The sequence below is a fragment of the Pecten maximus genome, chromosome 12 (genome assembly GCF_902652985.1).
Source record: "Pecten maximus chromosome 12, xPecMax1.1, whole genome shotgun sequence".
NCBI lineage: Eukaryota > Metazoa > Mollusca > Bivalvia > Pectinida > Pectinidae > Pecten > Pecten maximus.
Window position 1 is genome coordinate 40,422,209 of NC_047026.1, and position 15,939 is coordinate 40,438,147.

The 15,939-nt window shown below is 35.1% G+C and overlaps 1 protein-coding gene across 3 annotated transcripts in view; it reads right to left on the minus strand.

The window, feature by feature from the left end:
* LOC117338841 (LIM domain-binding protein 2-like) overlaps positions 1–15,939 on the minus strand; it is a 44,779-nt gene that overhangs the window by 24,382 nt on the left and 4,458 nt on the right. For all 3 annotated transcript variants that reach the window (XM_033900198.1, XM_033900199.1, XM_033900197.1), the window contains exons 2-3: positions 10,145–10,264; positions 220–295 (exon numbers count right to left, since the gene is read on the minus strand). In XM_033900198.1, coding sequence (XP_033756089.1) covers positions 220–295; positions 10,145–10,197 — 129 coding nt within the window. In that variant the 5' untranslated portion in view covers positions 10,198–10,264. The remainder of the gene's footprint in view (positions 1–219; positions 296–10,144; positions 10,265–15,939) is intronic.

The following is a 15,939-nucleotide window of genomic DNA, read 5'->3' on the forward strand; positions in this document are numbered from 1 at the left end:
GACAAACATGTAAGGCATTATGGAATAAAACTTTTTTTTGTTCCCCCATTTTGTCACACACTGCTCCTTCATTTTAAGTATGAAAAGCTGACAATTAATATTCAGAATTCCAGGGCTAAATATAAAATTATCTCGATAAAGTATGAGATATAAGTCTGAATTTCTTTCCAAACATTAATTAAACAGGTGTCAATGTACTATTTTTAGCTGTGACCTTACCTCTGTCCGCTGTTGTAGGCGCTTGTTCAGCTCATGGATACGATAGTCAGGCTGTCCCATGTAGGGAGTGTGGCGTCTGTAAAGGGAAGAGAAGGGAGACATAAAGTAGGGGTCAGATCCAGGTACCATGGTGGTCAGCAGATTGTTGTCCGTGGGCTGCTGCAGAAACATCTCACTAGAGTCTCTGATCCACAGTCTTCAGGATGATGCACAAATTGTCAAACACATACACACTTACGAAGGTTTCAGGTTTGTCACACGGTAATCGGCCAAATAATATTGTCACACGGCAATGTTTTAGTTGTATCAGACAGTGATTATTGCCACGCTTGTCACAGAAATATGTCACTCAATAACTCCACTGATATGTGAACGACCAATTCAATTTGTCACAGTTGATGCAAAACCAAACACGACGAAATTGATGATAAAATATTTGTGGTATCACAAAGCATGAATGAACATAGGTTTTTACACTGATTTAAAAATCAGTTAAATAAATAAATTATAACTTAATCAAATATTTCTATACTCTCTAAAAGTAAACATTTTAATTCATATTGAAGAGATTTTTTCAAAATTATAACAAATAAACACTGTACTACTAAATCTATAGTACATGAATACCCTGCAACATACTGTCCGTATTCTGTATCCAACTGCCAAAAATACAAAGGCACATTTTTTAAGCACAATTATTTATCTGAATGCTTTCTCAGCCGATCACTGCTGTTTTATTCCATTTGGCTATTATATAGTATTAATGATGATATAAAAACATGTCTGATACAGGAAGCACTGCAGATCTCATCCATGTTGAACACACAGGTATATCCAGTTTATGTGTAATACCCCTCAGGAGGATGTTTGTATATTTATCCGTGGCCCATGTGTACTATCCTCTCCATATGTTTATAAAACACTCCATAATGAGATATATCAACTCTCTGATAAAATCAGCTGAAAACTTCTAGATCCACAATACTTCAATAAAAAAAATTAAATTTCAACTTGATTTATTTTTAGTTGTCTATAGGTCCACAAAACATTTCACTCTCAAATTCCAGAATGAAACTATGTATTTGATAATTCCTTGGAATTTTATATTATTCACTATGTGAAATCCGATTTCTGACATGTACTGGTGTAAAGAAAGAGAGAGAGCATGTTACCCACAGCTGACGAACATGATCTATCATATACATGTGCACATAGCTCATATACAAAATCCATATCTAGCTTATAGATAGGTGACACCTGTCGCTAAATAGGCCTCTACACATAATATATACAATTCTGACTTTCATCATTATATCAGCATCTGTTTTCATGTCCACCACTACTGACTCAAGCCCTAATCCGAGTCCAGCATCAGTCTCTAAACTACAGAAACATTCACTGTAGAAAATCCAGAATAAATCAGGTAAACAGCCTATAGGGCACCTGCTGCCTTCCCATCAAATTACGCAACACATTCAGGTTTGAATTCTCTCCATTTTTTGAGTGAGTGTGTGTGTGCACCAATCCTTAACTGTTTCAATTAAATGGCAACCATGGGAACATCAAGCAGGTCAGGATTTTCCTCGTTAACAAAATTAAGTTTGAACAGAATCCTCTTGTCACGTGCTTAATTTCTGTGAGCTGAGGAATGCTCCGCTAATAAACTTCCAGTAATGCATATGCACGAGCAGACACACATGTATCTTTAACAAGATCCAGAGCGCACACATACACTGAGCAGGCAGTGTCATCACACTGTAACACTGACCATAGCAGCCACAATTTATTTAAACTAAATCACATTTTGTTGCTCCTTGCTTTTTTGTAAGTCAGTCTCACCTTAACCGATGGTTTAAGATAATTCATCAATTGTCAGGATGCATCTTAACTCAGAGCTGAGTAACCACATCAAATTAATATTAATCTGAATAATCTCCAAATGAGTTCCATATTTGGGAAATTTTTCTGTCCTTGTATTGATTAACAAGGTATGATCCTCAGCTTTTAATTTGATATAAATATAGTTACTGCATATAGAAACCTTCACTGCTTCAACAGTTAACCATAGGCTGAGTATTTAACATATATGTATTTCTAAACTGTTTCTTCATACATTTGAAGGTAAACCCCTACAGGAAAATTAAACAAAAACTATGATATACCATCAAATGTTGTGTGTATATATGTTTGTTAAAACAAGAGACGAGAGCTAAGGTCAACTTCGTGGCAATCTGACGAGACCAGAAATGTTTGTCATTTCCTGGTCTGTTGGTGTATGGCTATAAAACAAAACAAAAAGCACTTTTATCTCTAATATACAGTAGTTCCTAACATGTGTGACAACCCCTAGGCCAAAATTTCACTTCTTCATAGGTTCTCAATGAAAAAAAATCAATGTGGGACTAGCTATCCATCGGTTAATGTATACGTGTGTATGCAAGTATAATGTACATAGACAGCTGTTACAAAAACTATAGGCTAAACTGAGTATAGCATTAATGATAATTACAGAAAAAAAATGCTCAGACAAGAGAGAAGATGGACTCTTTCACCCTCTTCAATACACATTTGACAGAAGTTTACATGCATCTCCATAGACATCTCCAGATCTTTATTAATGCAACATGAATTCAAAGTAGTTAAGAAATTATTTTTTGATAAGATCCCCTATCTACTTCTACAAGGAATGGTGCTCTCAATCCCGATGATTGATCACGTTTTGATTGGTCTCCATTAGTGTCCTTAAGTGCAGTAGAATTCTAGTTTCAGACTAAATTTGTAATTAATGACCAGTTGTCTGCAATCTTATTCCAATTTATGGGGCTATAACTATGATCAGAATACTGTTCAATACTTAAATTGTGAAGTATAACAATATATACAAACCATAGCCTTTACATTACAATATCATTATTTTTCGAGTTTTATGTAATTTTCATTAAAATAATCAGCCAGTGCAAGTCATCTATATACAGTACTACGTTTTAAACCAACTTTATACCCCCCCCACACACCTAATAGTTCAATATACATATGGTATATATGATACATCTGGTAATAGATATATATATACTCATGATACTGCTATCAGGTTTTTCGCTGAGTGTAATTAATACGATAACATATGTCATAGCTAGCAATCAGCTTCACATCATTATGGCCTTGGCCAAAAATACATCATGTACAATCAATATTTTCAAGGATTTTCCAAAATATTCTACTGCTGTCACAATGGTTTCTAGATCACACAAGGGCTGTGGATTCTAGCCCTCAATCTAGTGCCCCTTTGTTTCTGCTTCCATCACATAAGAGTTACAGATTCTATTTCTCTTACTGATGTTTCTCTGTAACAATAGTTTCTATTTCAGTCACCAATGTGTTCTGGTTTTCTGTCTCATCATCTAAAGATGGTAGATTTTAGTCCTGTTAGATTCACGCTGAAATTTCTGTCTCTATCTCACAGGGATTTAGATTTGACTTCAAAGCATCTTGGGAGTAAATAACCAGCACACGGACTGCGTTTGAATGAGGGCATTAAATCCCTCACGCATGCCAGGCACGCATTAGAGACTTTACAAAATAACTCACAAACTGCTGCTAGTTGATGTGTTAGAATCAAACCAATCAAACCCAAACTGGCAAAATGTTATATACATGATGAGCAGGTCTTCAGCACATTTAAATCTTACACAAGAAACAAGGAGACACCTGAAATATATAATGCTTCAGGTGGATCAAGGAAGCTTCAACTCAGACAGCATCAACATGATGGAACTGTGAAATGAGGATGGAATGTTTCACTCATTGTCATAAAATATCTATTGTCTATACATGCATATATATGTGACTTCGAGTTTACCAAAGTCTTTAACAGCCAAGTCCGTTATAATTTTCCCCTGAAGTAGGGGAAATGGTTGGTCATTTGAGAAAATATGGCAACCAGAAAAATTTCTCAAGAAATAAAAATAAAACTAGGATGATGAAAAGTTAAATTTGTTATATTCAACAAAATGGGTTGAAAACTAATTTGTAAGTTATCGGGAGTCATGTAAATTGGATAACTTTCTTGCATTGTTGGTGTTCGGCAGAAGTAAAAGTACACTATGTCTGAGCTGGAGTGTACATGTATGTACTTCCTGGACCTAATGGTTAAGTCTGATCAGCTTAAAAACAATGGTTCTGTTTAAGGTAACGTTATAGATATTGAAAAAAAAACCTTCAAACGATATGACGATTATTAATGAACATCTAGAGAACAGCAGCTGTAACACATTCCTTCAGAAAAAGTATTAGTTCATGATTTTGGTCACTAAAAATTTGAAACAATGATGTGCTTGTGCTGTTGCAGTACATCTACTAAATCTCAGCATATCAGGTAGCCCAGACACTATTTGGAAACGTCTTCTGTTCTTCTACTGATCAGATCCACATTTTTCTGTTCTCAGCATCAGCAACTTTAGAGTTACATCATATTTCATCAAGTATAACCAATATTTAAAGCAACTTATTCTTGGGATTTTACAAAAAACATACCAGAATGTTTTAAGTTAATTTTCTTAGCCTTGTTATGATGAATTTTAAAAGAAATGTACAGCTTACGGTGTCATGGTGATTGATAGATTTTCAATAATTTTTTACACCCTATTGAAAGCTTACAGTACTTTGGATTGTGCATGAGCTCAAGACTAGCGTCTATATCTAACAGTCACCTCTAACCTACAATCTCCAGCATGGGATAATGATTTATCTCCCAAGCCATGTAAGGAGGATCTGCAGCCCCGAGGGGGTCAGGCGGCTGACCTCTGATGACCTTAACCAGTGGTGGTAGCTGTCGTAATGTCTACCAGTAGCTCACAGGACAGATTGTTGATGTCAAATGTTCTTGTGACAAACCCAAACAGCCTAAATGATAGCAGGATATGTAATATGTCTGTCTGCCACTGGTGTATCAACTGTCCAATTATTTTGTTTTTTTGTGTGTGTGTATATAATGGTACATTCGATCACCTTAACCACACATACTGTGCCCAATACAGCAGCCTTTTTTAGGAACGTTTCTTTAAAAAAGAAAGACGACATAATATCAAAAATTTTGCAGGGTATAGGGTCTCAAGCAACTGACAACAAGTTGGCTACACATATACATGGAAGTCATTATTTTAATAATCTTCTGAAGGCAAGCGATTATAAAGAACTGGAGTTTCCGATTCAAAAATTTTGCAGGGTATAGGGTCTCAAGCAACTGACAACAAGTTGGCTACACATATACATGGAAGTCATTATTTTAATAATTTTCTGAAGGCAAGCGATTATAAAGAACTGGAGTTTCCGATTCTGACATCCATGATTCTCCTTTGCAGGAAATATTCCAGTAATTGAATCAATCATGATTCTACAGACAATTCTCTGGTAATAGAATCAATGGACAAGACTAGGCCATTTACGAAATTTCGGGGAGACAGATCTCCAACTATTTGTAGGTGTGTGCATAAATTTCATGTGCCATAATCATATCAGATGCATACAAATTACAGGTCTTCATCAAAGATTAAATGACACGAATCTCAACCAAAATCTAATCAACTTCAACAATTTTTTTCCAGAGCCAGCTTGTGTTTCCACCAATCTCTATATTGTGTTTCCTTCATTTCTGATCAGTCCAACATGCAGTTCGTAGGGATTGCCTGGTTAGATTCTTCTTCTAGTGTCTTGCAAAATGTTGGATTCCTTCCTCCCATCCCTATAGTTTTTTCTTTTAAATTGGTTTTGATTAAGAATCAGAAGCATTATAGAGTCAGTTTGGTAGGATTGCTATCAGCTCATCAGCATACTCAAGCACGTGGCAATTCAATGTTGAGAGAATATTTTAATATCATTTAATGTTTAAATCCAGTTGCAAGTCAAAGTAGGAATTCATCTTGCAAGAAATTATATAATACAGATTTAACACACAGATCACAATGAGTCAACAAGTTAAATTAAAAGAATCAATTAAAAAAGAGTTTAAAAAATAAAACAGAGAGAAACACAGGATTGAATTCAAGATTCACAGTATGATTGTTAGGCTGAGACAGAAAATCAATGAAAAGCATTGTAAAGAACTAAGGGCTAAACTCTATATTGGAAAAAGAACTTTATTTGTACAATTTATAACCTACATATTGACAGGCAGGATTTCTTTATCAGCAAGTGCTTCATAAAGTACATAGGTATCAACGGACATGTATCGATGTATAGAATGTTACAAGATACAAATATAAAGAACAATCAGGAGGACACATCGCCATTATTAACAAAAGGAAATTTCATTCGTCTACGTATGAAATCTTGCACAATTCAACATTATTAACAAAAGGAAATTTCTCTCGTCTATGTATGAAATATTGAGGGGAAATCACCAATATCTAAAACAACAGGAAATTTCTCTCGTCTACGTATGAAATCTTGAGGACAAATAACCATTATTAACAAAAGGAAATTTAACTTGTCTACATATATATGAAATCTTGAGGACAATTCAACATTATTACCAAAAGGAAATTTCTCTCATCTACGTATGGAATATTGAGGAGAAATCACCAATATTTATAACAACAGGAAATTTCTTTTTTTTGCACCCTTAATTTACTACTCTTTCCACTGATACCTGCTTTACAAAAAAATCTGCCCTTAACAACTAATCTCCCCACCATTACCAACTAATCTCCCCACCAGTAATAACTAATCTCCCCACCAGTAATAACTAATCTCCCCACCAGTAATAACCAATCTCCCCACCAGTAATAACTAATCTCTCCACCAGTAATAACTAATCTCCCCACAAGTAATAACTAATCTCCCCACAATTACCAACTAATCTACCCACCAGTAATAACTAATTTCCCCACCAGTAATAACTAATCTCCCCACCAGTAATAACTAATCTCCCCACCAGTAATAATTAACTAATCTCTCCACCAGTAATAACTAATCTCGCCACCAGTAATAACTAATCTCCCCACTAGTAATAACTAATCTCCCCACCAGTAATAGCTAACCTCCCCACCAGTAATAGCTAACCTCCCCTCCAGTAATAACTAATCTCTCCACCAGTAATAACTAATCTCCCCACCAGTAATAACTAATCTCCCCACCAGTAATAACTAATCTCTCCACCAGTAATAACTAATCTCCCCACCAGTAATAACTAATCTCCCCACCAGTAATAACTAGTATCTCCACCATTAATAATTATTGGCCCTATCTCAAACTCCTTATTAACCAATCTTCCCACCTTTAACAACTAATCTCCCCACTTTTAACAACTTATCTCCTCACCCCTAAAAGCTAAGCCCCTTACCCCTAACAGCTAATCTCCTCACCCCAAACAGCTTATCTCCTCACCCCTAACAGCTAATCTGCTCACCCCTAACAGCTAATCTCCTCACCCCAAACAGCTAATCTCCTCACCCCTAACAGCTAATCTCCTCACCCCAAACAGCTAATCTCGTCACCCTTAACTAATCTCCCCACTTTTAACAACTAATGTCTTCACCCTTAACAACTAATCTCGTCACCCTTAACAACTAATCTCCCCACTTTTAACAACTAATGTCTTTACCCTTAACATCTAATCTCTTCACCCTTATATTAACAACTAATCTCTTCACCCTTAACAACTAATCTCCTCATCCTTATATTAACAACTAATCTCCTCATCCTTAACAACTAATCTCCTCATCCTTAACAAGTAATCTCCTCATCCTTAACAACTAATCTCCTCACCCTTAACAGCTAATCTCCCCATCTCCCATTAAATCCATCCATACATCATCTCCAATTACACTGCTGGGGATGGCCTGTCTGTGTTGGTTATTGCTGATCAACCACACACGGGGAAAATGATATTGACTGTAGTGATATGTTCTATAATACACAAGGGAGATAACTAGTAACAGACGTCTAAATCCATACATGGGAGATAACCATGTCAGTAGCAGTGTTTTGTTGTTGTGTAAACGGGACATTACAGAACAAATGAGTGCAAATTGCCATTTTCAATACAGTTGTTTCTGCCTATAAATGTAGTTAAATTTTTTCTGATTTTAATTGTCAGTTACTTTACCATGCACATCAAATGAATTAAAATTGTATATATTTATAAGTATGAATAAATATTAATATGAACCTTGTATATGCATACTAATGTCTAATTTAGATTTATTCATTGATTGAAACCTAATTGCCTATGCACATATTAAACAGATTAGTCAGCAGTCAAATTATTCTAAATAGTATATGATGATTATGTTTATATGACAGTGAAACCTACTGTGGGGCCGAGTCAATATGTCCAAAATACAGCGTACAGCGTCTGAAAGGTCAGTCTCGACAATAACTTACGACACATGATCAAGTTTAATCAATCCAAAAAGTATTTGTCAAAATTTATTTCATAAACAAAACATAACCACAGTCAGAACTGTCAACCTTGTCAATTCCACAAGTTCTAGTTTTGAAATCGTCTAACTGACGAAATACTCAAACGGTATTTGGTGTAATGAATTATTGTTAAGTTGACACTACAGGTAGTTTTTATAGAGCCAATGTTTAGAGTGGTACATGCATTCCTTTAGCCGTTTGGGACAAGGAAGGAGATAAAAACATGTACATGATTTTGTAGAATAAGCATGAATCCTGGATGTTTCTATGTGAATAGGAACTTTTAACTTTACATTTTAATATTGTTTGTTAACATGTGAACACTACAAATCGGCAAAGAAACGAATAAATAAATATCAAACTGACTTGATTCTTTTATATTCTTCAATGAACACTAGCTCTATGCACAATTAGAATTCTATTAAGAATTGTTTTTGCAAGTATTATAAATCACAGTTGGAATGATGTACATATATTGCCATTATTTGAATGATCATTACCCAATACAAAACGTAATCTCTAGATTTAAACAGACGTATTTACTTCACCTTCAACCAAGTAAAAATTATGTTTTCATTATAATCGGGCCACTGTTAAAGAAAAACTGTAATTGCATTTTCATGTAGAGATAAGGTGACAAGAGTTACCTCCCTGTACTAATATTCACAAGTACATCAGAGTTATACAGAGGTCTCCCAGCTGCACCAAGCAGTTACATCTCCTTACCATTTTCTCCTATAGCCTAAAAACTTTGAATTTAAAACTGTTAAATACCACAAGTATGCTTTTATCATGATTTATCATAAATAATCCTTGTACTTTTGTGTTAATATGCATTGTGAAAAACTATTACTGCAATTTTATGGGAATTTTTTGTCCCTAAATCTAGATGTAATTTATCTCTGATTTTTCACAATGTTTAAATTCCAATTATTCTGTAAGAAAAAGCAGTGATAAATATAAGTTAGAGTAAAGTTCTATAAAATAATGCTTCTTCGGCATTAAAACTTGACAAATACAACCTCCCTATGAAAATTTCAAAACTTCCAAAGCTGAATTTACAGTTGGTAAAATCTATAATTGTTTGAGGTACAATCATCTTTCACATCATGCTACCGATACATGAAATATATATATTACTGGTAAATATGCTTTCTGAAAACTACTGTACTTAATATGCAAAAAGGGAAAACTTGTATAAATTTGTATTCACATATCTAAAGGCAAGTAAATCAATTTCTTCACATGAATATTATCTTTAATAAACCTCCCCAAAAAAACAAGTAACTTAATCTGGTAGTGGTATCAGCCTTACCAAGGCATCCAGTAGACCCTTAAGAGTCTATTTTTGACTCCCCAAAATGATATCTATCTCTCAGGTTTTAAGGGCCGCATCTACTTGACTATGTTTCGACCTTCAGATTTCTGAAAAATAGTGATTTGACTTCTGAAATTGCTAAAAATCAAGAGCCAACTGCATGTCCTGCTGAAGAGGATAACTTACGCAATTCCATGATCTCTGTCCATGGGGGATGGGATAGGCTGCCCGGCAGGCATCCTGGGACCCAGGAATTGCGCTCTGTCCAGTATGATGATTGGTTATAATGGAACACTCAAACAAAATCTGAAAATAAATAAAAACATTTTTTCTGAGATTTGGCCATGTTGACAGAATAATATAATGACAAGTTAGTACAAATCTTGAGTCAATGTTTATTACTTCAAAACTTTAAACTGTATGCAAACAGCTTTATACCCCATAAATCAATATAATAGTACATGTACAGCACTCCCATGAAAATTGATGCAAGAAAGTCAGTAAAGGGGAATAACTCCCAAGAAAGTCAGTAAAGGGGAATAACTCCCAAGAAAGTCAAAACAGTAACTGGGAATGACAATCTACAAATGTGGGTATCAAAATTTGCATTAACTTATATCTATTCTTACATACTGTTAAAAAGGCCAAGAGGGTCTATATTGTTCACAAGAACACTTAGATTGTCATAACATCTTGTAAATGTTAATATCCATATGCTGTAATTTCCTTAAATACTGATCTTTATGTCTATAAAATATGCTTTCACCTTAAAACCCACCATTAATCAATTTGATCATGTTTCATTTGCGTGGAAGTCTGGTTATGTTGGCATACACATAGAAAAATACAGTTTAGTCCTGATCCACTCCATATCAGGAGCTACCTATCCCTAGAATAATCAGTGCTCCAGATAAGGGGTGTACAAGCGTAATTTATGCCTTAAAATTAAAAAAAAAAACTCCCTAGAAAAAAATTGGAAACGTACACAAAACTGTGTGTATAGGAGTAAGGTAACATGTTACTGTTTACAAGTGTTCATGACTAACGACAGTTGTATAGATGCATGGAAGGAAGTTGTTTTAATGTTTTTTAAAATGCACATTTGTTTTAAATTATGAATGTATTATGTATTACAGTTAAGGTTTTGTACTTTTACCAATGTGTTTAGTAAGTGTACTCAGTAGGTTAACGTCCTACTGTATCCATATTTTTCGCCAGCTGTTGCCACCATTTTCAAACACAAATAAAATTTGATACAAACATCATTATAAGGCTGAATTGTTTGATTAAATATTTAAATACAAGCAGTGGTGATGCAGTTATTTTTAGTCACTGAAGAATATTTACCCAGGCTTCAAGGTGTGCATTAGTCCCACCCAGGTCAAGATGTAAACAACACTATTCATTCTAAATTACATTTCAATTAAATCATTCTTGGCTTGCAAAAGATAGATACATGTGTGTGTAGACTTTTCCATGTCTACTTGGTAATTCACATATGTGTAGGAAGGAGTCAAACACATACTCCCAACTATTTTAATACTGCTTTTTATATATTTTCACCTAGAAAAAAGGATAATTAAATAAACAGATTCCTGAGTCTGTATACATCTGTATAAATGTATCAAATACACCTATGGTTAAAGGGAGACAACCCCTACAGAAATGAAGGATGCTTGGACACGACTTACTAAATGGAAATAACTTTTAAGACATTGTATGTATATAGAAGGATCTAGACATGTACACTGGAATAATGTTTTGTTTACAAGTGTTTATTGAAAAGTGGTTGTTTATAAGAAGTGTGTTAGAGAATTCCAGAAAAGAAATGCTTGGAGAAAATACTTGAAAGAGTCAGCAATATAGTATAAATACCACGAGAAACAAATTGTTATTCAGAACTGGTTTACAATTGTCAAGGTGAGCTATATGAATTCTGTTGGGTTATTATTAATTGTCTGGGACTGTGAGCTGTTGGATTCATAAACATTCTTAATTCTGGAGAAACGTATAGGAACAGATCACTCAGGGACAGCTGTTATAAAACAAGAGATCCCAGAGGGATCTTGGCGCCCACCATTGAATGATCTTTATAGGTTCTATGTCAGATTGATCTTTTCTCTACTTTTCCCTTCCTCTAAGTCTTACTAATCTGTGTAAATTCAGAAACAGCCCTCTAGTACTTTTCAAACAAGGGGAACCTATATATATAAAATTTAAGATTTAGCGATAATGGCTGTCTGTCGGCCATGTTGTTTTTGGATTGGTCCCAATATGAAAAACTAGGCACTGAGGGGAACCTACATATGAAATTTGAGAAAGATCCCTTCAGTACTTTCTCAGAAATAGCGATAACAAACTTCAATTGTCAAAATCCAAGATGGCTGCCTGTCGGCCATGTTGTTTTCTGATTAGTCACAAAATGCAATATGCATATATAACTAGGCACCGAGGGGAACCTGCAAATGAAATTTCAGAAAGATCCCTTCAGTGCTTTCTGAGAAATAGCGATAACAAACTTCAATTGTCAAAATCCAAGATGGCTGCCTGTCGGCCATGTTGTTTTCTGATCAGTCTCAAAATGCAATATGCATAACAAGGCACCAAGAGGAACCTACATATGAAATTTGAGAAAGATCCCTTCAGTACTTTCTGAGAAAACAGCGATAACAAACTTCAATTGTCAAAATCCAAGATGGCTGCCTGTCGGCCATTTTGCTTTCTGTTTAGTCTCAAAATGTAACATGCATAACTAAGCACTGAGGGGAACCTGCATATGAAATTTCAGAAAGATCCCTTCATTACTTTCTGAGAAATAGCGATAACAATCTTCAATTGTCAAAATCCAAGATGGCTGCCTGTCGGCCATGTTGTTTTCTGATCAGTCTCAAAATGCAATATGCATAACTAGGCACCGAGGGGAACCTGCATATGAAATTTGAGAAAGATCCCTTCATTACTTTCTGAGAAATAGCGATAACAAACTTCAATTGTCAAAATTCAAGATGGCTGTCTGTCGGCCATCTTGTTTTCTGATCGGTCTCAAAATGCAATATGCATAACTAGGCACCAAGAGGAACCTACATATTAAATTTGAGAAAGATCCCTTCATTACTTTCTGAGAAATAGCGATAACAAACTTCAATTGTCAAAATCCAAGATGGCTGCCTGTCGGCCATCTTGTTTTCCGATTGGTCTCAAAATGCAATATGCATAACTAGGCACCAAGGGGAACCTACATATGAAATTTGAGAAAGATCCCTTCAGTACTTTCTGAGGATTAGCGATAACAAGAATTGTTTACGGACGGACGGACGGCCGGACGGAGGGACGGACCACGGACGCAGGGCGATTTGAATAGCCCACCATCTGATGATGGTGGGCTAAAAATACCGTAAATATGCACACTTTTTTTCAAAAAATGACAAGTGGAAAAATTCACTGCACCCTATGTACAGCATCTGCAACAAGTCTTTGCCGGTCAGATGCATGGATGTCATGAATGTGATTTGAGATTTGTAATCGTTGTTTTCCCTTTGACAGCAGGACTATGATTTAATACTTCTATATAAAACATTAAGAAAGTAAATATTTAACAAATACAAGGAAATACATATTTATTTTCATGTTTAATTCCTTGAACCAGCAATTACATGGACTTATCTTTGCTGTTGAGCTACACGTGTTCCGCACACATACGATCTCACTTGAGAAAGTTGCTGTATTCAGGTGTATAATGGCTCAATTAACACCAAACGAAACTTGAAATGATACAACAGCTCTTAGTTAATTCATAACTCTAAATAAATCACTTTAAGAATCAAGAGCTTGGCCAGAATGTTCAACCTGTTCATACGTAACTCAGGAGGGATAACACTAATTCATTGGTCTCGTGTGGCAATCACTGACCAACTTAACTAGCCCTGTAAATTATGATCTGACTGTGTTAACTGCTCTGATTCATCATCGAGATCTGACTGTGTTAACTGCTGAGTCTGCTCTGATTCATCATTGAGATACTAGCCCTGTAAATTATGATCCGACTGTTAACTGCTCTGATTCATCATCGAGATTCTAGCCCTGTAAATTATGATCATGTTTCATTTGCGTGGAAGTCTGGTTATGTCGGCATACACAGCGAAAAATACTGTTAAGTCCTGATCCACTCTATATCAGGAGCTACCTATCCCTAGAATAATCAGTGCTCCAGATAAGGGGTGCACAAGCGTAATTTATGCCTTAAAATTAAAAAAAAAAATTCCCTAGAAAAAAATTGGAAACGTACACAAAACTGTGTGTATAGGAGTAAGGTAACATGTTACTGTTTACAAGTGTTCATGACTAGCGACAGTTGTATGGATGCATGGAAGGAAGTTGTTTTAATGTTTTTTTAAAATGCACATTTGTTCTAAATTATGAATGTATTATGTATTACAGTTAAGATTTTGTACTTTTACCAATGTGTTTAGTAAGTGTACTCAGTAGGTTAACGTCCTACTGTATCCATATTTTTCGCCAGCTGTTGCCACCATTTTCAAACACAAATAAAATTTGATACAAACATCATTATAAGGCTGAATTGTTTGATTAACTATTTAAATACAAGCAGTGGTGATGCAGTTATTTTTAGTCATTGAAGAATATTTACCCAGGCTTCAAGGTGTGCATTAGTACCACCCAGGTCAAGATGTAAACAACATTATTCATTCTAAATTACATTTTAATTACTTCATTCTTGGCTTGCAAAAGATCGATACATGTGTGTAGTGCACTTTTCCATGTCTACTTGGTAATACACATATGTCTAGGAAGGAGTCAAACACATACTCCCAACTATTTTAATACTGCTTTTTATATATTTTCACCTAGAAAAAAAAGGATAATTAAATAAACAGATTCCTCTGTATACATCTGTATAAGCTTGTATACATTGGTTAGATTTTTACTATTTCAATGTGTCAAATACACCTATGGTTAAAGGGAGACAACCCCTACAGAAATGAAGGATGCTTGGACACGACTTACTAAAGGGAAATAACTGTTAATACATTGTATGTATATAGAAGGATATAGACATGTACACTGGAATAATGTTTTGTTTACAAGTGTTTATGGAAAAGTGGTTGTTTATAAGAAGTGTGTTAGAGAATTCCAGAAAAGAAATGTTTGGAGAAAATACTTGAAAGAGTCAGCAGTATAGTATAAATACCACGAGAAACCAATTGTTATTCAGAACTGGTTTACAATTGTCAAGGAGAGCTATATGAATTCTGTTGGATTATTACTAATTGCCTGGGACTGTGAGCTGTTGGATGATTATTAATTGCCTGGGACTGTGAGCTGTTGATTAATTCTGGAGAAACGTATAGGAACAGATCACTCAGGGACAGCTGTTATAACAAAATACCGTAAATATGCACACTTTTTTTCAAAAAATGACAAGTGGAAAAATTCACTGCACCCTATGTACAGCATCTGCAACAAGTCTTTGCCGGTCAGATGCATGGATGTCATGAATGTGATTTGAGATTTTAATCGTTGTTTTCCCTTTGACAGCAGGACTATGATTTAATACTTCTATATAAAACATTAAGAAAGTAAATATTTAACAAATACAAGGAAATACATATTTATTTTCATGTTTAATTCCTTGAACCAGCAATTACATGGACTTATCTTTGCTGTCGAGCTACACGTGTTCCGCACACATACGATCTCACTTGAGAAAGTTGCTGTATTCAGGTGTATAATGGCTCAATTAAAATCAAACGAAACTTGAAATGATACAACAGCTCTTAGTTAATTCATAACTCTAAATAAATCACTTTAAGAATCCAGAGCTTTGCCAGAATGTTCAACCTGTTCATACGTAACTCAGGAGGGATAACACTAATTCATTGGTCTCGTGTGGCAATCACTGACCAACTTAACTAGCCCTGTAAATTATGATCTGACTGTGTTAACTGCTCTGATTCATCATC